The sequence below is a fragment of the Carcharodon carcharias genome, chromosome 4 (genome assembly GCF_017639515.1).
Source record: "Carcharodon carcharias isolate sCarCar2 chromosome 4, sCarCar2.pri, whole genome shotgun sequence".
NCBI classification, from domain to species: domain Eukaryota; kingdom Metazoa; phylum Chordata; class Chondrichthyes; order Lamniformes; family Lamnidae; genus Carcharodon; species Carcharodon carcharias.
In genome coordinates this window covers 122,957,321-122,982,157 of record NC_054470.1, presented here as the reverse complement: position 1 = coordinate 122,982,157, position 24,837 = coordinate 122,957,321, and the positions used below count along the sequence as shown (strand labels likewise).

Below are 24,837 nucleotides of genomic sequence, written 5' to 3'. Positions count from 1 at the left end.
TCCTTATGCACCAGTATCTTGAAACTTACTGAATTATGGTCACTTTTCCCGAAATGCTCCCCTACTGAAACTTTGACCACCTGGCTGGGTTCATTCCCTAATACAAGTATTTCCCCTTCCCTAGTTGGACTATCTACATATTGTCTGAGGAAGCCCTCTTGGATGAACCTTACAAATTCTGCACCATCCAAAGCCCTAGCACTAAGTGATTCCCAATCAATATAGGGAAAGTTTAAAATCACCCACCACAACAGCCCTATTGCTTTTATATCTTTCCAAAATCTGCCTATATAACTGTTCCCCAATCTCCCGCTGGCAATTGGGAGGCTTATAGTAAACCCCCAACATTTGACTACATCCTTCCTATTCTGGAGCTCTACCCATATTGCCTCACTGCATGAGCCCACCGAGGTGTCCTCCTGTTGTACAGCTGTGATATTCTCCTTAACCAGCAGTGCAACTCCCCCACCTCTTCTACATCCCTCTCTATCCTGCTTGAAACATCTAAATCCTGGAACGTTTATCTGCCAATCTTGTCCATCCTTCAAATCTCTATAAGAGCAATAACATCATAGTCCCAAGTACTAATCCAAGCTCTAAGATCAACAGCCTTGACTGTTATACTCGCATTGAAACAAATGCATTTCAGACCCCCAGTCCCACTGTGTTCAGTAATTTCTCCCTGCCTACCCTTCCTCTTAGTCCTACTGGCCATATTCACTGATTCCCAGTCATTTATTTCACCTGCTGACCTATCGGTCTGGTTCCCACCCCCCCTGCCATACTAGTTTAAACCCTCCCGAGTGACACTAGCAAACCTCACAGCCAAGATATTGGTGCCCCTCCAGTTTAGATGCAACCCGTCCTTCTTGTACTGGTCCCACCTGCCCCGGAAGAGATCCCACTGATTGAGATATTGGAAACCTTCCCTCCTACACCATCTGTTCAGCCATGTGTTCAGCTGCACTATCTTCCTATTTCTAGCCTCACTGGCACGTGGCACAGGGAGTAATCCTGAGATTGCAACCATAGAGGTCCTGTTTTTTAACTTACTGCCTAACTCCCTGAACTCCTGCTGCAGGACTTCGTCACTCTTCCTGCCTATGTTGTTAGTACCAATGTGTACCACGACCTCTGGCTATTCTCACTCCCCCTTCAGAATGTTCTGTACCCAATCAGAGACATCCTGGACCCTGGCACCAGCAGACAACATACCATCCTGGTGTCTCTTTCACGACCACAAAAGCGCCTATCTGAGCCATTTAGAACCTGTTAAGAGAGGGGGACAGCCACAGGGGATTTCTGCACTGACTGCCTGCCCCTTCTAGCGGTCACCCATCTATCTCTCTGTACCTTGGGTGTGACCACGTCTCCAAAACACCTGTCAATGACGTTTTCCGCCACCTGAATGCTCCTATGTGCATCCAACTGCTGCTCCAACCGATCCGTGTGGTCTGTGAGGACCTGCAATTGGGTACACTTCCTGCAGATGTAGTTGTCCGGGACACTTGCAGTGTCACAGATTTCCCACATCCCACAGGTGAAGCACTTCACCCCAGCAACTGCCATTTCTAGAACAATCTAATAAATTAATTTAAATCTAATAATTGCCTATTGACTCCTTATTAACTATATGTTCCCTAGGGCTAGATTTCTACTATAAATGCTAAATCCTAAGGACAGTAATCCCCTGATTCTGGTCTAGATACCCTCTACTTATTAATTAGTGATTAATTTATTTGGTTTAATTAGTTTAACAATGTTTTAGTTTCAAATTCAGTGTAGATTCTTTACCAGCCAATCAGGTCACAGATTTACCGTGACGCCACTTTTAATTTTTTTTTTTAAGACCCGAGGTCAGGTTTTTATACTTAGCACCCTAGAGCTCTGCCCTCCCATTCTCCTCCTGCGCTGCTCTCCCCCGGCCTCCCGCGCTGCTCTCCCCCGGCCTCTTTTACCCTCCAGCTTGATGTTGAGTCTGGAAGGCTGTAAAAGTGCCTAATTGGAAGATGAGGTGCTGTTTCTCCAGTTTGCATTGGGCTTCACTGGAACGATGCAGCAGGCTAAGAATGGACATTTTTGGTGTTCATTGGTTCTGCTTCTGTGAAGCACCTTAGAACACTTAACTTACTAGTACATTAAAAATATCATAAATGTTTTCATTTCTCTAGTGGGTGACTAGGACATGATCAACAAGTCAAGGGTATTGTGGGAGGGGAGGGAGGAAAGATCTGGTAGGAAAGTATGGCCTTAACTTTAATCAGATTAAAGTCATAACCTTGAATGGCAGAGCAGGCTCGCGGCACTGAATGGTCCGCTACTCCTAATCTTATGACATTGACTTAACTTTTCATTTGTAATAAACTGAAAACATTTTTAACCATTGCATGTTTATTTTTGTTTTGTTTTTAGATTATTGATTAAAGAAAATTCAATCTTGAAGAAACATTATGTAGAAATGAGGAGTCGCCTGGAAAAGTAAGATTCTAGTAATGCTATTTTGGTTTTACTCCACTGGTAGGTCTGTAGTAGATCATAAAGCTATTTTCAAGGATAGTTGACCCAGTGATATATATGTCAGTCTACATACCAAAACGACAATATTGATATTTCATCTGGCCATGTCATGATCTTTGTCATTTTTTTTTCAAAAATGTTTTCAGTTGATGTTTGTTTTTCCCTGATTTGCCTGATAGCCAAACTGAACTGGGACTTATGCAGTATTTAAGGGTAAATGATTAAAATAGGATTTATAGTATCTAAAAGTTAGTTGAAATGAAAGGGAGGATACAGGAAATTGAAAGCTGTGTTGTATAGGGTTAATTTTGCAGAAATAAAGCTAACCGTGATATTTGAATAGTTCCAGTAGCACAGTATTTATTTCAGTGTCACCATAGAACCGGGAAATAGTAACATGGTTAACCCAAAGAATTCTCAACTTGGTGGTTTAAGGGATTACTTGTGTAGCATGCATTACTAGATATGTTGTATGTTTAACATTAATTGTCTTGTGATATTCAGTCTGGAGACGGTTGTGATGTCTTGCTGCTAACTTGTCCTGTTTAAGACTACTCCCAATTTTTGCAGGGAAGCGATTCAACTGGATCAGTTACAGATTAGTAGCTAGGGAATTTTGAGATTGTCAAGTACTAGTTCTCACAACAAAATTTAACCTGTAATTGTGCTTGGCATGAAAGAGTGAAATGAGACATGCTCTCAAACTTTTGCTGTATAATGTGTAACACCTCCATGAAATAACATCAAGTGTAAAGATCATTTCTATAATCTGTGGGGAAAGGATGGTGAGACTGCTAATATCTCTTGCAATAGATAGGCTGTTTACAGCACTTATAATGCGGTAGCAGCCGGCAAATATCTGGCATTTTATTAATTGACATGATTTTCCCAGTCACTGCTCAAGTCCCTAGTAATTACCAATCAAGTCTCAAATAATTCACCTTGAAGTAGACTGAAAAGGATGGCCTGAAATATCTCGTTGCATCAGAAATTTCTTACTAATCAGCAATAGCTCAGATAAGAATTGTTTTGTGCACTTGAGTTAATTTGGCAAAATTCTTACAATTTGACTTCTTTTGCTAGAGGCACTTGTGACTACGCAGAAGCACGTATTCAGAAACAGGAAGAGGTTTGTACAAAATCTTTACCTAACATCAAACCTTTGATACTATCAAGGATCTTGGTAGTGAAAAAATAATGTGTGTTTAACTTGTGAATTTCTGTACCTGGATTAAATTGGCAGGTGAATCATTGCCTGTTGCTAGGATAAACAAATGACGAATATAATTTACCTTTTATCTAGTGCTTAAATGACCAACTTGTGTTAAGTCATTCTACTCTAGTTTGTTAGACAAGCTACAAAATCTTTGGATGTTTTTTAAGATTGTTGATCAATAACCTGCAGCTGAAGTTCAAGAAAGTCCAAAGAGCATTTTTATTGTGTGCATCCCATGGCCCTTTTTTTGTGTTCTTACTCTACTTTTTAAAAAAAAATAGAGTATTCACAAAATGTTCTTTTGATTTAAAAAATTGGCTGTTGGTATTATTGCTAGTGGAGTGCGCAGCCTTTTACCTGCCAGGCTATCCAGTCTGTGTTGTTTCTTTTTTGTGTAATGTACATCTTGGAGTGACTCGTGAATCACCAGGGGTGGGGCACCTTCCAAACCTGTGACATCTACCACCTGGAAGGAGAAGGGCAGTAGATAGATGGAAACACCACTACCTGCAAGTTCCCCTCCAAGTCACACCATCCTGATCTGGAACTATATCGCTGTTCCTTTACTGTTACTGGGTCAAAATCCTGGAACACCCGCCCTAAAAACCCTGTGGGTGTACCCACACCAAATGGACTATAGTGTTTCAAGAAGTTGGCTCACTCACCACCTTCTCGAGGGCAAATAGGGATGGGCAATAAATGCTCGCCCAGCCTGTAATGCTCAATCCTGTGAAAGAATAAAAAAAATCCTTGCCCTGAACTGAGGTACCGTGGAAGTACCAAAGACATGTCTAGAAATTTGCTTGTATTTCATAGTCATGTTCTTGAAATATTTCAAGATCACTAACTTTTATATTTATGTTACAGTTACAGTTGGATAAATCCTTTCACTACTTTTTAGGTTTATCTTAGTGCCTTCAAAGTTATGAGAACCTGATTCCCCTCAATAACATAACATTAGCCAAGAAGATTTTTGCACCTTGTCGTCTGGTACTCCTGTCAGTAATGTTTTTTCAGATTGATCCAAAAGTTTTGGGCAAAGAAACTTCCTGTTGAGGTTCTCGATTAGATTGTTTCAGATAAGTTTTGAATTATAGTAAGTGCATGAAACAAAATACTGATTTACATTTATAAAGTGTTTTTCATGACCACTGGACATCCCAGAGAGCTTAACCAACACTGTTCTAATGTCAGAAACATGGTGACCAATTTGCAAACAGCAAACTCCCGCAATCAGCAATGTGGTTTGACCAAATAGTCTTTTTTGTGCTGTTGCATTTGAAGCCACATTGGTGGTCACTCAATTGTGATATTATGCGAGGAAAGATTTATTTTATTTTGGGTAACATTGAATTAATGTGAGTGCTGTTGAGAATTAATTTATTACATCACAAATCTTTTCCATTCAGCTCCGTGAGATGTGGAATACTGTAATGGACACTTTGTCCAAATTGGAAAAAGAGAAGGAAGTAATTGATTCGTTAGTGGAGGGAAGAGTGGATCTATACACTCTTGATGGAACAGATGTGACCTTAAAAATCCCAAGACAATTAATAGTTAAGATTGAGGATGAAGCAGATCAGGTCAGTACACTTCATCGTATCGCAAATGTTGTGCTTGTTCAGGAAGTTTTTCGCTGCATAAAAATTCCAGATTATTGAACAGAATTTTTTAAAAAGAGGGGTGAAGCTTGGGTGATTCTAGTTGTTTAATATGGAAAATTCATGTCCATGAAGCGAGGTGAGTGAACTTAAATTTTTTTAAAGCTTTCCCTCCCCATTTTTATCTCTCCCAAAGGTGCCAATTTTATCCTGGTTAAATAGGTACTGAAACCCAGTACAGTGTGTCCCCATTTAAAACAAAAACAGAAATACCTGGAAAAACTCAGCAGGTCTGGCAGCATCGGTGGAGAAGAGTACAGTTGACGTTTCGAGTCCTCATGACCCTTCAACAGTAGGTCATGAGGACTCGAAACGTCAACTGTACTCTTCTCCGCTGATGCTGCCAGACCTGCTGAGTTTCTCCAGGTATTTCTGTTTCTGTTTTTGTTTTGGATTTCCATCATCCGCAGTTTTTTGTTTTTATTTTTGTACCCTTTTAAGTTGCCCCATTTTAAGTTATTAATGAGACCAGTATGTGCACTTAGCACTGGGGCTTCCGCTTTCCATAGCGTCATGTGACCTGATTGGCACCATTTTGGAGCAGTCCCGCCCACTCGTCACCAATTCCTTTCTCTCAGCAAGGGTTTAGGAGCGGGAAGCGGCAAACGAGAGGGTCGGGGGAGTGGGAGGGGTCGCATGGCCTCACCGCGATCTCGAGGGCAATTGGGGATGGCCGACAAATATTTGTCTTGATAGCGAGCCCATGTCTTACAAAAAAAAATCAAACAAAAGTAAAGAAGTTTTACTGCACCTGTGTGGGGCCTTGGTGAGACCATGCCTAGAGCAATATACACAGATTAAGCCTCCTTACCTTTGGAGAGAGTGCAATGAAGGATTTCCAATCTGATTCCTGCGATGATGAGATTGTTTTATGAGGAGGGATTGAGTAGACTAAGCATATTTTTCTAGAATTACAAAAAAATTGAGGATCTCTTTTGAAACAGTCGTCTTAAGGGGCTAGACAGAGTAGATGGTGGAAGAATCTTTCCTCCAGCTTGGAGGTTCTGGAACGAGGGGTCACAACATCAGATTAAGGTCAACTGTTCAAGACTGGCATGGGAAATTTTTTCACTCTGGAGCTTTGGAATCTTCTACCTCCAAAAGGTTGCAGATGCTCAATCATTGAGATATATTCAAGGCAGTCTGTTAAATTTGTATTGCCATAGTTCCATGTGATACAGGTTCAAATATAGCTCTGATCAGAGCAGACATATTTGAAGTTACAAACTAAAATAACACATCAAAATTCTGCTTGTAATGTGGCAAACCCAGTGCAGAAGCCAGGCAGATTCTAACATCTTTGTGCCTTTTTTGCAGAACTTCCAAGGGTGGGTGGGGGGAATGGGGTGTAAGACTCAACAGGGGGTCTCGCTACCCCCTAAGGTCCTTACCTCATACTTTGGTATCAGCAACACCAAAAAAACTATGGATCCAATCTCCGCTTTGTGGAAAACCTTTATTAACCCACTAGGCAAAGGTGTATACTTAAAATACTTGTTGTTTAGTAAGACGCTGGTAGGAGTTCAATTCAGGGTGGTGGGACTTGCCCTTAAACGTGGGGAAGTTTTAGAAACGTGGGTGTCAGGAGGGCAATTTGCATTTTTTAAACCATTCAAAAGAATGGGTGAAATCTTGCACCTGGCTAGAAGACGCCAAGCAATCTGTTATTTTTTCAGTTTTCTAATAAAATTGGTGGAATGAAAGGATGCTACATTCAAAGAAATTGCCTGCAAGGACCCAGAGCTGAAAGAAACTCATTTTAAATGCGACCGTCCAGGTTGTGCTCTGCCAGGTGTCTCTTTAAATCTGGGATTTTTGTAGTTACTACAGTAATTTTGTAGACATATGTATGTGTTTACAATGTGATCTTGTACTAATAAATGTTTAATTTAGTTTTATAAAAACCCTCTTGAGACTCAGAGGTCTGAATTCAAAGCCTGCATTTCAAAATATACATATTGCAGAAATGGGCTATGACAATTGTTTCAAGTTTCCCTCTGGGATTTGAACAACTCTGCCTTTACTATTGGCTGTGTCATAATACTCCCTCTCTTACCAAACTCCAACTGAAGCACTCTAATGCAGCCCAAAGCAGCACTCCAGTGCAGGCCAGTTCTGGTCGTCACACTTTGTCAAGGACCAACATATCTTTCCTAACGTGTGGAGGAAATTTACAAGAATGGTTCCAGAGATGGAGAATTTTAGTTAAAGGTTAGTTTGGAAAGGCTGTTTGTTTTCCTTGGAACAAAGGGGAGATTTGATAGAGGTATACAAGATAATGACAGGCTTAGGTAAGATAGATAAGAGAAAAACAGTTTCCATTAAGTTAATGGTGTAAGGACTATGGGGGACAGATTTGAGGTTTTGGGCAAGAAACGCAGGAGGCAAGGAAGAACTTTTTTATGCAACAAGTGGTAATGGCCTGGAACCCAATGCCCACGAGGGTGGTGGTTGTGGAAATAATCCATGATTTGAAAAGGAAATTGGATGGGCACTTGAAGGAAATAAACCTGCTGGGTTACAGGGACTGAATGGTGTGGGACTGACTGGCTTGCTCCTTGCAGAGCATGTGTGGAGTTGATGGGCCGAATGACCACCTCCTCTGCTGTAAATAACTCTGACTGGCGATCCAAGCTGATTTCCATCATAAGCTGGGACTGGGACAGGGACAGTAGATTCTCCTTATCCTATATATTTTGAACACTCGAATCTTGTGTATGAAGAAGCCAGACTGAGCCCAGAAAGGTGAATTAGGGAAAATGTTTTGTGATTAAAATAAATGTTGAATAAAGGAGTCTGCCGAGAAAATCTGAGCCTTTGGAGGTGAAATATAGATCAAATGTGAAACTTAGTATTTAGTGATCCTGGTAGATAGTTTTAGGACAGTTTTGAATCTAGGACTTTGGAAAGCCCAAATTAAAAATGCAAGGGGGAAAATAGCAAGAAAATAGAATTTAGTTGTAGCCATATTGTCTTGGTTTGGACAAGGCTGCAAGGAGATGGTCACAAAATTGGAAGTGAGTAAGTGATGAATACAACAAGTACCTCAATTTTTTTATAAGCGATTATTTGAATTGTAGAACTAATAGAGGTGAATTGTCCATATAGATCAGCAAGCACAGGGGTGATGATATTAAAAAAAAAAAAGCACAATGTATATGTAATAAACAAGGTGAGGCAGTAGATTTTGGTAGGAAGAATGAGGCTGCAGACTGCTTGGATAATGAATGCAGTAGAGGAGCAAAGGGATCTAGTGCTACAGATGCACAAAGCACTAAGTCACAATCTCATTAATGTCGGAGCAGGCTTGAGGGACTGAATGGCCTCCTGCTCCTAATTCATATGTTCACATGTATATAAAAGTAGTGTTGCGAGTTAAGACCATAAATTGCATAAATCAAACAGTGGGGCTCATTTCTAGAGGGACAGAGCTAAAAAGCAGAAGGTATGTCAAACTTTGCCTTAGTGGGAGACAGGAGGGGTGCACAGTTCTCCATAGATAGCATAGATTAAGGGAAAGCTGGATAAGCATGGCAGAAAGGAATAGAAGGATTTGCTGGTGAGGTTAAAGTGGGTTGAGAGTAGTATCTTGTGGAACATAAACACTAGCATAGACAAGTTGGGTTGAATGGCCTTTTTGTATTTTTGTGTATTCAGAGAGAAATGGTGAAGATGTTAAATTTTTTAGGTCATTGTGACTTGTTAAACTTGCCATGGAATCAGAAGGAAAAGATCCCACTTGACCAATCTCCTCAACTTCACAGAAGTGATAGGGCATTCCACCCCCCACCCAAGCAATTGGTGTACCTGGACCATCAAAAGGCATTTGACAAAAGAACCAATAGCATTTCGCATGGAAAAGTTTAAAGCTGAGGCAAACCTGGAAAGGATAAGGTGGCTGAAGAATAAAAAAGGACTAGCGAAGGTACCTTGTTATGTTGGGAAGGAGAGAGCTCTGAATTGAGTGGTAGTGTGCTTGGTGTTGGAAGCACTACTGGTTCTGATTTATATCAGTGACTTGAATTCAGAAACTCACTCCATATAGAGTGGGGAAATATGAATATTTTATTGTAATATATTGTCAAATCCATTTGAGTCATTAAGCATGGCCTGTTTAACATTACAAATATTTATTGAAGGGTGGGTGGTTGAAATTTTAGTGATATTATTTTATTTTTTTTTTTTAAAAAACCTTCAACACTACAGTCCTTCTTAATTTGAATCCTTTCCTAACATCTGTAATGCTTATTAACAGATTGGTGACCTGTACAAAGCTGGTAAACTGAATCTTGCAGCAATAATCCAGCTATGTAATTGGTGTCTCAGACTTCATGGTGACCAGCACAATCAAGTGGGCCCAGCAGAACTGGAGCAACATCATCTTACCTTGGAAAAGCTGGCAGAGTTCCTGAAAAATGAATTGATTGAAATGAAGGAAAAAAGGTAAATGTACAGCCAATTAGGGGTGGGGTTTTTTCAATCCAGCTACTGATGGTGAAACTTGACATAGTGGTTCTCTTAATGTTAACTTGCAGATTGAGTTGGTAGTTAGGAAGGCAAATGCATTGTTGGCATTTATTCTGAGAGGACTAGAACATAAAAGCAGGGATGTGCTGCTGAAGCTTCATAAGGCTCTGGTCAGACCACACTTAGAATATTGTGAGTGATTTTGGGCCCCGTATCTCAGGAAAGATGTTCTAGCCCTGGAGAGGAGGTTCATGAGAACAATCCCAGGAATGAAAGGCTTAACATATGTTTGATGACTCTGGGTCTATACTTGATGGAGTTTAGAAGGATGAGGGGGGATCTAATTGAAACTTTCAGAATACTGAAAGGCCTGGATAGAGTTGACATGGGGAAGATGTTTCCATTAGTAGGAGAGACTAGAACCCGAGGGCACAGCCTCAGAGTAAAGGGAAGACCTTTTAGAACAGATGAGGAGAAACTGCTTTAACCAGAGAGTAGTGAATCCATGGAATTCATTGCCACAGATGGCTGTGGAGGCCAGATCATTGAGTGTATTTAAGACTGAGATAGATTGGTTCTTGATTGGTCAGGGGAACAAAGGTTATGGGGAGAAGGTGGGAAAATGGGGTTGAGAAACTTATCAGCCATGATTGAATGGTGGAGCAGACTCGATGGGCCGAATGGCCTCATTTCTGCTCCTATGTCTTATGGTCTTATAGTGCTACTTAGTGAGGTGAAATTCATTAGTGCCCAATGAAAGTTGCTAAATGTCACCAATTATTGAACCTAACTTTTGGAAGCAACGTGCAACAAATATAACATTTAAGCAACTAATGGTTTAATGTCAAATGGACAGCATCAGTCCATTCTAACCTTTTAGATGTTATAAATGGAAGATAAAACAAACATTTAACAAACCTGAGCAAATAACCTAAGGATGATTGGGAAGGCAATGGAGTTGTAGGTGAATATTACAATAGTTTTAATTGTAAGACTAAAGGGATGTAGAGGTTGTATAAAAGCATGAAACAATTAAAAGTGCCAAAAAAATGGCTAATAACAAAAAACATGTTACTGTGAAAACTAAAATGAAAGACAATGTTGGGAAACAGGAATAGAGTGCCTGGCTTAGATGTGAATCAGCCTGTTCGGATCAATCTTCAGGAGAAAGTTGAAGGTTAATCTGAAAAGCATGTGATACACAAGCACTTAGTTTTCACTTAATTTCTCACCCTAATTATTTCCTTCTGTTTATTGCTAAGATGAGACCATTCAAGTCGTCTTCTCCATCCACAATTCTTAGCCTCCGGCTTTGCTCTAGCACTCTTAAGAGCTATTAAAACCAATAGGAATTTAACATTATTTTAAAATCACGGACATCCATCCCTACTAGGGCGGCCTGAGGGCTCTCCACTCCTTGCTTGAACTAAGGCCCACCACCACCCTCTGCCTGGCTGAACTTATTCTCACGTTGAGTAACTTCTCCTTTTTACCAACTAATATCAATATCCTGGGAGTTACCATTGACCAGAAACTGAAGTAGCCATATAAATACTGTGGCTACAAGAGCAGGTCAGAGGCTAGGAATCCTGCGGTGAGTAACTCACCTACTGACTCCTCAAAGCCTGTCCACCATCTACAAGGCACAAGTCAGGAGTGTGATGGAATACTCCCCAGTTGCCTGGATAAGTGCAGCTCCCACAACACTCAAGAAGCTTGACACCATCCAGGACAAAGCAGCCTGCTTGATTGGCACCACATCCACAACTCGCTCCCTCCACCACATGCACAGTTGCAGCAGTGTGTACCATCTACAAGATGCACTGCAGGAGTTCACCAAGGCTCCTTAGACAGCACCTTCCAAACCCACAACCACTGCCACCTAGAAGGACAAGGGCAGCAAATAGATGGGAATACCACCACCTAGAAGTTCCCCTCCAAGTCACTCACCATCCTGACTTGGAAATATATTGCTGGGTCAAAATCCTGGAACTCCCTCCCTAACAGCACTGTGGGTGTACCTACACATGGACTGCAGCAGTTCAAGAAGGCAGCTCACCACCACCTTCTGAAGGGCAACAAGGGATGGGCAATAAATGTTGGCCTAGCCAGTTGAGCCCACATCCCATGATTAAATTAAAAAAAAACTTCCCTCACCACTTCCAAATAAAAGATGACCATGGGTACCTATATGGGCCCTAGCTATGGCTGCCTTTTGTCAGATATGTGGAATATTCCTTTGGCTCTACTTGGGGAGTGGGGAGGGCCTACCCCTCGCTCTCACTTCTTTTTCTCACATATTGATGACTTTTGGTGCCATTTCCTGTTCTTTCACAGAACTGAAGATTTCACCAACTTTCACCTTCACATAGTCCATCTCTGACTCTTTCTTTGACCTCTTTGAATATTCGCTATAAGCCTACTGACTCCCACAGCTGCCATGACTACACTTCCAAGAAGGACTGCATTCCATTCTCCCTGTTTCTCGGTCTCCTTTGCATCTGTCCTGATCTCCGTTGCAACCTTCCATTCAGACATAACACAATGACTTCCTTTTTCTTTAGCCAAGGATTCTCTTTCACTGTGATTGATGGGGCCCTCGAATTGGCCATCCCATTTCCTGCACTTCTGCTCTCACCTCTTCCCATCCCTTCCAGAACCATGCTCGGGTTCCTCTTGCCCTCATCCTTCACTCCACCAGCCTCTATTCAACTGGTTATCCTTGCCATTTCTGCCACCTCAGACACCTCTTCCCTTCTCTTCCTCTCTGAAAGAATTGTTCCCTCCATGACACCCTGGTTCTCTCTTCCCCTTCCCTTCATCTTTTCGTTCAAGCACTGGAAATGCAACACCTGCCTTTTTACCTCCTTTCCTTGCAGACCGAGACCACAAACATTCCTTCCAGGTGAAACAGCAAATATACTGTATTTGTTGTCCCTGATGTGGTCTGCTCCACACTGGAGATCAAATGCAGATTGGATGACCACTTTGTGGAATACCTCTGTTCAGCCCACAAGCGTGATTCTAAACTCTGGTCAGCTGTTATTTTATTTCTCCACCTTGCTCTTGCTGACCTTTGCTTCCTGCAGTGTTCCAGTGAACCTCAACCTAAGCTTGAGGAACAGCATCTTATGTTTTAGGTGCTCTATAGTTTTCCCCATTCAACATTGAATTCAATGATTGCCTGTCAAAATCTCTGCCCCAGTTTGGGGAGGGCGTGGCGTAGTGGTATTGTCACTGGACTGGTATTCTAGAGACCCAGAGTCCTCTGGGGACAAGGGTTCAAATCCCAACACAGCAGATGGTGAAATTTGAATTTAATTTTTTTTTAAAATTAGAATTGAAAGCCTGACCATGAAACCATTGCTGTAAAAACCCATCTGGTTCACTAATGTCCTTTAGGGAAGGAAATCCTTGCCTGGCCTACATGTGACTCCAGACCCACAGCAATATGGTTAGCTCTTAAAATGCACCCTGAACAAGGAATGGGTAATAAATGCTGGCCCAGGCAGTGATGCCCACATCCCATGAACAAATAAAAAAAAATTGATTTCCTTTATCTTTTTACTCCCGTTTTTTCCCTTTTTTGCTTTTGAACAGCAACTAATCATACTTTCCTCTAGAAAACTTCTGTTTACAAAGCCAAAATACTGTGAAGGGCAAGAAATCTGAATAAGTATTTCCAACATTTTCTGTTAAAACCTTTGTTTTTTTTACTTGTTGTTTAGGGGAGTTTCCTTCGGTTTTCCACATTCTGATGAACCTTCATTGACGTGAAATATAATTGTTTCTCGCTACCCATTTACTGCCTGACTTGCTGAGTATTTTCAGCCTTTTCTATTTTTATTTCAGATTTCCAACGTCTGCAGTATTGTTCTATTTTAAAAGCTAATCCTCCATTTTATTGGCAGTATGTATTTTAACATCTATTGTTTAGAATAAAAATTCAGGAAGCTTTTAATACACTATACCAGTTTATATTGTTCAGTTGTTTGTTTCACAAATGTTTGTGTGCTGTCATTGTTTAAGGCCTGTTATCTTAGGCGTTTGAAGCAAATTGTTGAAGCTGCCTTGACCCTTTCCCACCTCCAGACCTAGAAATTGGACTAGTTTTTTTTTTTCGTTTTTGGATTGTACTAGCTGTTCTCTCTTACCTGGTTGCACAATATGAACTGTATTTTATTTGCAATTACCAGACTTCCCTATGAGTTCTTATTTGGGCTCTATTTTGATAAATTGTTGTTTAGGGGAGTAACAACTTGACATAATTGCATCTGTTAAATTTTTGTGCATATTTGCGAATTGGAGAAATAGCTAGTGATAAATCTTAAGTTCATATTTAGAAAGTTACTTTTCAAACCCTCATACAGGGAAATCTGAAACTATCCATAGACCGACTTCTCTGGGCTTAACAACTCTTTCCTCAATTTTTTTAATATAGTTGCTTAAAATACAAATTCTCTAATATCTTTTGAGTAAAACTACATAGAATTAAGGTGTCATTTTTTCTTGTTTTATTTACATGGCAGTAATATTCACCAACATTGACATTACCAAGACTAAAATTCTACTTCTGGTGTTATATAATTTTGCTAGTACATTTTAACACATCCTCTTTAAAAACAAACTGTAAAATTCCCATTTAATATGCTATTTATTAAGTAGTTAGCAAGGACCTTGCTTTGAGACTATAATGGTGTAATTTTGCAGTAGCTGCCTGTTAGTGCATTCTGCTACTATTTCATTTGGTCAATTTGTGATCAAATTCATTGAAACCACTTCCTAATTTGCATGTAATCCATAAGCATTCTTAGGTAATAATATATAAAAGATGTTATTTCTCAGTAATACTCAGCTGCTGAACTTCCAGTTGTATTGAAACTTTTTTTACAGCCAGAAAATAACACAAGAAGTTTTCCCTTCTGTGAAAGTGTCAGTCGGCAAAATGGAAAGCGCGTGGGATAAGAAATGGGAACAGTACACAAGTAGAACTGGTTATTCCCCAGTGAGGAGAAAATATCCTGTAAGTAGCAAAGTGGGAATGTTTTCCTGTATCAGTGATGTCAAAACTTTTACAATTTTTGAGCGCATAAATAGATTTCCTGTATGATTGAATCCAAAGATAAAATGTGTATCAGAACAAAATGATGTGTATTGATGTGAGGAAAGAATGAAGTTCAAATTCAGTAGCCTAGAGAGAAGTTGTACAAGAAGGGACAATGTTATCAGTGCATAAAATCTTTGGCACTTCGACTCCTATGTGAGATGTGAGACATTTTTGAAATATGTTCTTTGCTCAAATGCTGGTGATTATCAATAATTAATCATTATCAATAACCCCCCCCCCTAGGTATTTTTAAGTAGAGACAGATATTGAGGAATACAGAATGCAGATAGACATACACTTGAAGAGGAGTAATTTGCAGAGCTGTGGGGGAAATAACTGGGTGATGGACAAAATTGGCCAACTTTCAAAGAACCAACATGGCTTCCTTTGCTGTAAGATTCATTGCCACCCTAAGCAAGTTGGGCTATTGGAGAGACAAGCTTTAATGGGCTTAGTGGTCTTTTCTAATGCTTGACTGTTCTAAAAGTGGTAACTTCTTTTTCTTAAAATTCTCCAAGCTGGAATGCTCCTCCAAAATTACATGATTTGTTTCACACCCTACTAAACTTGATTGTACAGTAAAATTTGAGTGAAATAAGATAGTTGGACAAGGCAAAAAATGAATCGTGAATTGAAGACAATTTTGCAACCTTGGCTTGATTATTGTGATCTTTTCAATTCTGCCAATTCATTAGCACGTTGCCTTCAAATGGTTTTTGTGTATTATGTAATTGTCATTTACTGTGATCCCGATGCATCAAAACAAACTGTTTTATGGTGGTTTAATTAATGGGGACATGTTGCATTTTTATAGGTCCTTGATCTTCTACCAACCATGCCACCGTTGTCTTTTGAACCAGCCTCAGAAGAAGCTTACAAAAGCAGTATATTTTATACACACTCTGCGACACTTCCAGGTGGGTTCAGCAAGGGTACAAATTACACCATTGAGCACTCTCTATAATTTGCCTCTAACATTAAAGTAAAATGCTGAAGATTCTGAAATTAAAATACAAAATGCTGGAAATATTCAGTAGGGCTGGAAGCATCTGTGGAGAGAAACAGTTGTTTCAGGTCTCTAGATCTGATGCAGTGTCATTGACCTGAAACATTAACTTTGTTTCTCTCCATGAGTGCTGGCAGTTTTTCCAGTATTTTCTGTTTTTATTCCTTTTTTTTTATCTAGATTTAAGAGTTAATTTGCATTTCTTTTCTAATTCTCATGGCCTTGCCCTTCCCTGTTTCTAATCTCCTCCAGGTCCACAACATTCTGAGATATCTGCCCCATCTAATTCTGACCTCTGGAGCATCTGGTTTTGAATCCTTCCACAATAGCTGGATGTGCCTTCAGCTGCTTAGGGCCAAAACTCTGGAATTCTGTCCTCCTAAGATGCCCATCCAATTGACCAAGCTTTTGATTACTGTCTCCTTAAGTGACTTGGTTTTAAAGTTCTTTATAACCTTTCTGTGAACCACCTTGAAGTTTACTTGAACTTATTTTTGATTGACTTGATGATAGATATATATCTTCTAAAAATTGATCTTTCCATTACCTGACCACATTTCGAATTGCTTGTTCTTTTTCCAATTGAAGGTGTTGTTTTACTTCTGACATAACTATAATCTGTCATTCTATGCCTCAAGAAGCCATGTACAGAGCAAAAATTGGTCATTTAGCCCAATAGGTCCAAACCGGTCATCTTGTTCTATACCAATGCCCTCCTTCATCTTGCCCCATGAACATATTTTTCTATGCCTTTCTCCCTCATTTTATGCAACTTGCCTTAAATGTATCTGCACTAGTCACCTCACTAATCATCTCAACTATTCCCTCTGGCAGAGTTCTGCCTTTCTAATCACTCTGGATAAAGCAGTTTCTTTAGAATTCCTTGGTGTATTTATTAGCAGCTATCTTGTAATTACGATCCTTTGCTTTGGTCTCACCCACAAGTGGAAGCATCTCCTGCATCCAACCTGTGGAACCTTTTCATAATCTTCATGACTTGATAGCAAGCCTTTTCCCTTGATCTTTTTTTCTGGAGAATTAATCGGCTGGGGCTCTGTTTTCCTGATGGAGCGGATGTTATCAGAACCAAGAGATTGTAATAAATATTTTTTGCGCACCTTCAGTGCCTTAAATCCTTTTATTATAAGTCAAACAAAAGCCCATTTTTGTAATTCCTCCGCCTACGGCTCTCTTTCCTAACTCTATACAACAATGTGTTAATGTTGCACTTTCAGTTGAGATTTTTAAATCTGCCTGTCCATCTTTCTACTGCTCAACTTGCATTGCGTTGCATTGTTGGCCTTCCTGAACTGAGTTTGAAGAGTGTGTCAACTAGCTTCTTGCTGACTTTCATTTCCCATCTCAACTTCTGACCATGGTAAATGTATTTTTCTTTATAAACAGGATGACTTCATAAATTCAGTTCTTAATTAGATTATCCCACTTTCCCAGCTGAATTTCTTCCTTTCCTGGTGTGATGTTGAACAATTGAAAACAAGATTAAGTTAATCCATCTTGCAGTTTCAGCCTAGTATAGTTTATATAAAGTAACTTAATGCTTGTGCGCACAGACAATTGATTTCAATTAGGCTCCTCCTAAGGTGCTTTAGGGAAAGAAAAGCTATAAACAACTCTTTGCAAATGTAAGTTACAAGGAATGGTGGCCCACCGTTGATGCCACTGACTAATTAGAACCTAATCGAATAAACCTTGTTTGACTATTGTTGGAAGTTCTTGAAATGATGTACGCAAGTTTGTCACTGAGGTGTATGTGGAACTCATTCATTAATTGTGGCATTTCTTAATGACTACCAGTCAAAAATATTGCTGCTTTTATATCATTCACCTGAGTGGTATAAATAAATATTCCCTTTTTATCCAATGCTGACAAATGTGGTAGTGTGACTTCTACCTTTTAAGAGGGGACAGGAGTACCCGGTGAACATCCCAACTGGCCTCTGCTGCTTTACGTTATGGTAAAAGCGTAATTGCTAAATTTATGGAAGATTTTACTTAGTTTACATGGCATTAAGTGCTGTCAAGCACTGTCGCCCATTAGTTTCCATTCCAGCCTTTCCCAACATAGCTAAAATTCCTTGTCCTTATTTCTCATTGTGTCTTTGTTGCATTTGTTATTGATGTGATATCATCAGTATTCACTGTCAACACTGAAACATTGATGCTCTAACTCTCCACCGCTGCCACCTCCCTTGACTGCACTGTGCTGTCTGACTGCTTTCCTACTATCGAGTGAATTCACCAGAATTGTCAAGCTAGCATCAACCAGACCAAAGGCTTCTCTAAAAATTGTATGCGCCAGGCTTTGGTTTCAGTCTCCTTCAATTCTATGTTCTAATATGTTCTTCAAACCCTGGCCTTACTTGTACTCTCTACCTTACTTGAATTTCACCATCTGTGGCAACCTTCAAGAACCTGGGCTCCAGATTCTAGAGCACTACCTAAACTATTCCATCTTGTTACCTCTTTTCCAACCACACATACGTGCACACGCATGCACACCTTCCCAACCTTGCCTCTTTGGATGTTAATTGGAACAGTTGCAGCAAGGTCAGTGTCCATATTTTTGTGCTAAATGATATCATAGCTGTTTCTTTGCCCTTTACAGCGGAAGTACCACTTTTTCATTCCTAGTTTGGCATAGTCTAGAGAACATTAAATATGATCCTATAATGAAAATCCAGTTTTTAAGTTGTCTTGAAAAGTTCAATTATTTTCATGATGTTTTAGAGAATTGTTATCGGAATTCTAATTATATAGACCTACCACGTCTTATTTTCCTGCTCATTTCATTTCATGTCTTTCAATCAGTTGGTTTCAGAGCAGCAATCGAGGGAATCTGCAGATTACTTGCTGCCTCATCATGGAAATACAATATGGATTTACCTTTTTAAAACAAATTGGATGCAAGGAAGTGCAAATTTTAATACTGAGTTCTGTAACTTGAAATTAACTCCTTTTTATACAAACACATGTAGTGACGTGGCAGATGTGTGCCAGGTGGACCAAATCCACAAGGGAAACTTGGTCATGCTATCAGAATGGTTTTGCAATTTGAATTTATTACGAGATGTGTGCACTGAATTCAGAAGTAATGAGTCCACCAAGACCTTTAGAGACTTTAAAAATTAAGTTAAAATATTTATTAACAAAAGATTTCAAGCACAAGACTACAATTACTTACTACTATAACAAATCCTTAAATTCCTAACTAACCTGACTCCCAGTTATACACCTTGTTAAGGCAACAGTCCAAAATAGATTTTAGATTTAAAACAAACCCAGCAAGTTAACACAGTACCCACTTGACAGTGGAATTCCAAATTTTTTTTCTCCAACTTCAGTTACCTAGACTTATATACACATGGTTGGAGGCCTCTTGAAGGCTTTTTCACACACTCTTCCTGTTAAATCTTACATGGCTTTCTCTCACACAGCTTTTCATACTCCTTTATATGTTTCTCTTTAATATGTAAATTCTATTGTTCCATAGCCTTTGAAAGTATATCTCCCTCATAATATAGAAATTTTCATGTTGCCAATATTGTCAGTAACCTTTGGGAAAAATAAACACACTCCTTAGCCTTATGTGGCTAGTTGTAAACACCAACATCCTTTGAAATCCAACAATCCTTTCATTTATCTAAAAATGCAAATTCCCTTCACACCTTACATGTTAAGCCAGCATTCATGTTTAATCATTAGCATGTGAAGCACATTTTTACACCTAGCTTCTTTTGATTTCAAGCTTGCAGTCTACTTAACTCCAAATGTAATTCAATCTCACACAGACCCAACTATAATCACATCCATAAACATACTTCAAACTAAACCAGAAAAAATTATGAAAATTATTATACTTCTGTCACACATGAAAATACCTACACTAGAGAGTGTGGTTTAATTTATTACTTAGATTGTGATAATCCATTCTGCAACTAGCAATTTGAGGCCTAACTCTTTGTAATTCTCCATTTTCATTAGGGCCTGAAGAAACATGTATAAGAGGTTCAGAAAAAGGTGACAGTGGTATAGAAAGCATTACGAGAAGCTTTAATGATCTGAGCACATCAAAATTGCAGTGTTCTGGAAGGTATGTTCTGTGCCCTCACTACTTTTTCAATCAAGCTATATCCTTGAATCCAATGAAGGCTGCAACTTTTACATGTTCTAATTAATGTAATTTTCATCTTATATCATTACTTTTAACATGGAATTTTAGAATCCATGTTTCTTTTCAACAGTATGTGGCCTATAGTGGTTGCGTTTTGCAAAAAATTTATTTGGCATACCTGAATTTCCATTTGGCTGCTTTCTTTCGTTGGTGGTTTAATTTGTGCTCCTTATTGTGCTTTGAGATGTTTTTCCTCAGAATAGAATGCAACTTATGCTTCTTAAAATCTGCTCTGAAGCAGTTTCAATTCTGTTTTTTATCTATCTTGTCAACTTTTTCTATACCATTCTTCTCTCTGCAAAGCATTTAATCCTTATTGGGGGTATAATTCAACAGGTTCCTTGCCTAAGATGACATTCATTAAGATAAAAGCAAAAACTGTGGATGCTGGGAATCCAAAACAATAACAAAAATATCTGGAAAAACTCAGGTCTGACAGCATCTGCGGACAGGAACACAGTTAATGTTTCGAGTTCGTATGACTCTTCAACAGAACTAAGTAAAAATAGAAAAGAGGTGAAATATAAGCTGGTTTAAGGGGGGGTGGGACAAGAAGAGCTGGATAGAGGGCTAGTGATAGGTGGAGATAACCAAAAGATGTCATAGACAAAAGGACAAAGAGGTATTGAAGCTCATGTGAGGTAAATACGTCTTAAAAGTAGAACATCACAAATAAGAACAAGGCATAGGCCATTTGGCCCCTCAAGTTTCCTCCACAATTCAGTAAACTCGTGCTTGATATGATTATGGACGTGCCACTTTCCTACCTGTCCCCTATAACCCTGGGCCCCCTTATAGATCAAAGTCTAACTCAGCCTTGAATATATTTAATGACCTAATCTCCGCTGGTCTCTGGGCTGAAGAATTCCAAAGATTGATTGATTGTCCTCAGAAGACATTCCTCCTCATTTCTGTCTTAAAAGGAGACCCCTTATTTTGAAACTGTGCTCCCTCGTTCTGGATTCCCCATAAGGGAAACGAGGGAAACATCATCTCAGCATCCATCCTGGTCAAGCCTCCTCCGGATCTTTTATGTTTCAACAAGATCATCTCTCACTCATTGGAGTTCAGAAAGTGAAAGCCCAATCTGCTCGACCTTTTCTCCATAAGGCAAGCACTTCATCTCAGGAGTCCACTTATTGAACCTTCTCTGAACTGCTTTGAATGCAAGTGCATCCCTCCTTACATAAGGAGAACAAAACTGTTTGCAGCACTTGGGTGTGGTCTCACCAATGCTTTGTACAATTCAGCAAGACTTCCCTACTTTTATACCCCATTCCCTGGCAATAAAGGGCCTATGCAGCTGAAAGCACAGCTGCGAGCGGTGTATGATTAAAATTGGTGATGTGCAAGAGGCCTGAATTGGAGCAATGCAGTGATTTCAGAAGGTTGTAGGGCTAGGAAAGTGGTGAGGGCAAGGACAGATTTGAAGAGTATTGCATGAGCTTTTGGTTGTATTTGAATAGTCAATTATATAAAACATACAACAGACTGCTGACATGAAAAGTACATCCCCACTTCATAAATGACCTTCCTTCCATCATAAGGTCAGAAGTGGGATGTTCGCTGATGATTGCACAATGTTCACCATTCACGACGACTCAGATGCTGAAGCAGTCCACGTCCAAATGCAGCAAGACCTGGACAATATCCAGGCTTGGGTTGACAAGTGGCAAGTAACATTCAGTCATAGAAGCCTACAGCACAGAGGCCCTTTGGCCCCTTGAGTCTGTGCTGGTCAAACAAGTACCTAACTATTCTAACGCCATTTTCCAGCATTAGGACCATAACTTTGTATGCCATGGCATCACAAGTGCACATCCAAATACTAAAATGTTATGAGGGTTTCTGCCTCAACCACTTTTTCAGGCAGTGAGTTCCAGATTCCCACCACCCTCTGGATGAAAGAATTCTTCCTTACATCCCCTCTAAACCTCCTGCCTCTTACCTTAAATCTATGCCCCCTGGTTATTGATTCCTCCAGCAAGGGGGAAAGTTCCTTCCTGTGTACCCTATCTATGCCCCTCATAATTTTATACACCTCAATCATGTCCCCCCTTAATCTCCTCTGTTCCAGGGAAAATAACCCCAGTCTATCTAATCTCTCCTCATAATTAAAACTCTCCAGTCCAGGCCACATCCTGGTAAATCTCTGCACTCTCTCTACTGCAATCACATCCTTCCTATAATGCAGATTCCAAAACTGCATGCAATACTCTAGCTGTGGCCTAACCAGTGTTTTATACAGTTCCAGCATAACCTCCCTGCTCTTATATTCTATGCCTCAGCTAATAAAGGCATGTATCCCATATGCTGCCTTGACCACCTTATCTACCTGTCCTACCTTAAGGGACCAGTTGATGTTCATACCAAGGTACCCTCTGATCCTCGGTACTTCCCGGGGTCCTACCATTCGTTGTGTATTCCCGTGCCTTGTTTGTCCTGCCCAAGTGCATTACCTCACACTTATCTGGATTAAATTCCACTTGCCACTGATCAGCCCATCTGACCAGCCCATCTATATCCTCCTGTAATCTAAGGCTATCCTCCTAACTATTTACCACCCTGCCAATTTTCATGTCATCAGCAAACGTACTGATCAACCCTCCTACATTCAAGTCTAAATCATTTATATATACCACAAACAGCAAGGGACCCAACACTGATCCCTATGGAACCCCACTGGACACAGGCATCCAGTCACAAAATCACCCCTCGATCATCACCCTCTGCTTCCTGCCACTCAGCCAATTCTGGATCCAATTTGCCAAATGGCCTTGGATCCCATGGGCTCTTACCTTCGTTATCAGTCTCCCATGGGGGACCTTATCAAAAGCCTTGCTGAAGTCCAAGTAGACCATGTCAAATGCATTGCCCTTATCCACACACCTGGTCACCTCTTCGAAAAATTCAATAAATTGGTCAGACATGACCTCCCCTTAACAAAACCATGCTGACTGTCCTTGACTAATCCCTGCCTCTCCAAGTGTAGATTAATTCTGTCCCTCAGAATTGTTTCCAATAGTTTCCCCACCACTGAGGTTGGACTGATTGGCCTGTAATTTCCTGGTTTATCCCTTCATGCCTTCTTGAATAACAGTACCGCATTGGCTGTCCTCAGTCCTCTGGCACCTCCTACTGTGGCTAGAGAGGTATTGAAAATTATTGCCTGCGCCCCTGCTATCTCCTCCCTTGCCTCACTCAACAGCCTGGGATATATTTCACCCGGACCTGGAAACTTATCTACTTTTAAGCCTGCCAGACTATTTAGAACCTCCTCCCTTTCTATGCTAATCACAGTCCTTCTGCCTGATTCCCATGCCCATGTCGTCCCTCTCACTTGTGAACCCTGACACAAAGTATTCATTTAGAACCCTACCTATGACTTCTGGCTCCACACACAAATTACCACTGTGGTCCTTAATGGGCTCTACTCTTTCCCTAGTTATCTTCTTACTCTTAATGTACTTGTAAAATAACTTTGGATTTTACTTGCCAATGTTTTTTCATGCCCCTTTTTGCTCTCCTAATTTCCTTTATGTTCTCCCCTACACATCCTATGTTCTAGGGCTTCTGTTTTGAGCCCCGGTATCTGCTATAAGCCTCCCTTTTTCTCTTTATCCATTCTTGTATATCCCTCAATATCCAGGGCTCCCTGGATTTGTTGGCCCTGCCCTTTATCTTTACTGGAATATGTAGTCTCCTTATTTCCCGCTTGAATAAGTCTCACTGCTCTGAAACAGATTTACCTACAAGTAGCTGCTCCCAGTCCACTCTGGCCAAACCATATCTAATCTTATTAAAACCGACCTTCCCCTAATTTAGAACGCTGATTTCTGGCCCATCCGTGTCCTTTTCCTTTAACAACCTTGAATCTATTGGGGTTGTGAGCACACCGTGCCACACAAGTGCTGGGCAATGACCATCTCCAACAAGAAAGAATCCAACTATCGCCCCTTGATGTTCAATGGTACCGTCACTGAATCCCCTACTATCAACACCCTGAGGGTTACAATTGACCAGAAAGTGAACTGGAATAGCAAATAAATACTGCTACAAGAGCAGGTCAGAGGCTGGGAATCGTGTGATGAGTAACTCACCACCTGACTCCAGCACTGTACATTTTTTCCTTTTTTAAATACCTTTAGAAACTCCTGCACTGTGCTAGGCACCCTCGTCATTGGGGTTGAGGTTATTTGTGGAACTGGTTGGTACAGAATCCAATTTATTGGAAGCACTCATGCAGGCAACCATGCAGCATATTGTATAGAAACTTGGGTGGACGATGAGGTCATTGCAGTTCCCCAATCATAAACCTAGGGAAAAATGACTGCTAGCGTTTGTAGTGCTTAAATTAGACATGTTGAAAATACTCATTTTAACTTCCTAAGAAAATATTACTTCAGATTACAATATGTGCATCACATTTTTAAAATCTTTACCTCAACATGTGAATTTTGAATCCACACAACAGTTAACCAGCTCAATGGGCTGAATGGCCTATTCCTGTTGTATATTCCTAATCTACTGGGAGGTTGATACACAACTAGAGTCAAATTTTCTCTAGTTGCCACCAATATCTCCCTAGAATAAAATGAGCCTTTTGATGACTGAGCCGACTTGAGAGAAATCGGAGCGGACAGATACGGGGCTAACAACTGATATGAATTA

At 40.2% G+C, this 24,837-nt stretch overlaps 1 protein-coding gene and 1 non-coding gene across 3 annotated transcripts in view; both read left to right on the top strand.

The window, feature by feature from the left end:
- haus6 (HAUS augmin-like complex, subunit 6) overlaps positions 1-24,837 on the top strand; it is a 71,305-nt gene that overhangs the window by 25,169 nt on the left and 21,299 nt on the right. For both annotated transcript variants that reach the window (XM_041186959.1, XM_041186958.1), the window contains exons 6-12: positions 2,413-2,478; positions 3,601-3,646; positions 5,143-5,316; positions 9,650-9,837; positions 14,755-14,884; positions 15,783-15,885; positions 19,977-20,085. In XM_041186959.1, coding sequence (XP_041042893.1) covers positions 2,413-2,478; positions 3,601-3,646; positions 5,143-5,316; positions 9,650-9,837; positions 14,755-14,884; positions 15,783-15,885; positions 19,977-20,085 — 816 coding nt within the window. The remainder of the gene's footprint in view (positions 1-2,412; positions 2,479-3,600; positions 3,647-5,142; positions 5,317-9,649; positions 9,838-14,754; positions 14,885-15,782; positions 15,886-19,976; positions 20,086-24,837) is intronic.
- Positions 24,695-24,826, top strand: LOC121277533. The gene has a single exon (XR_005942905.1).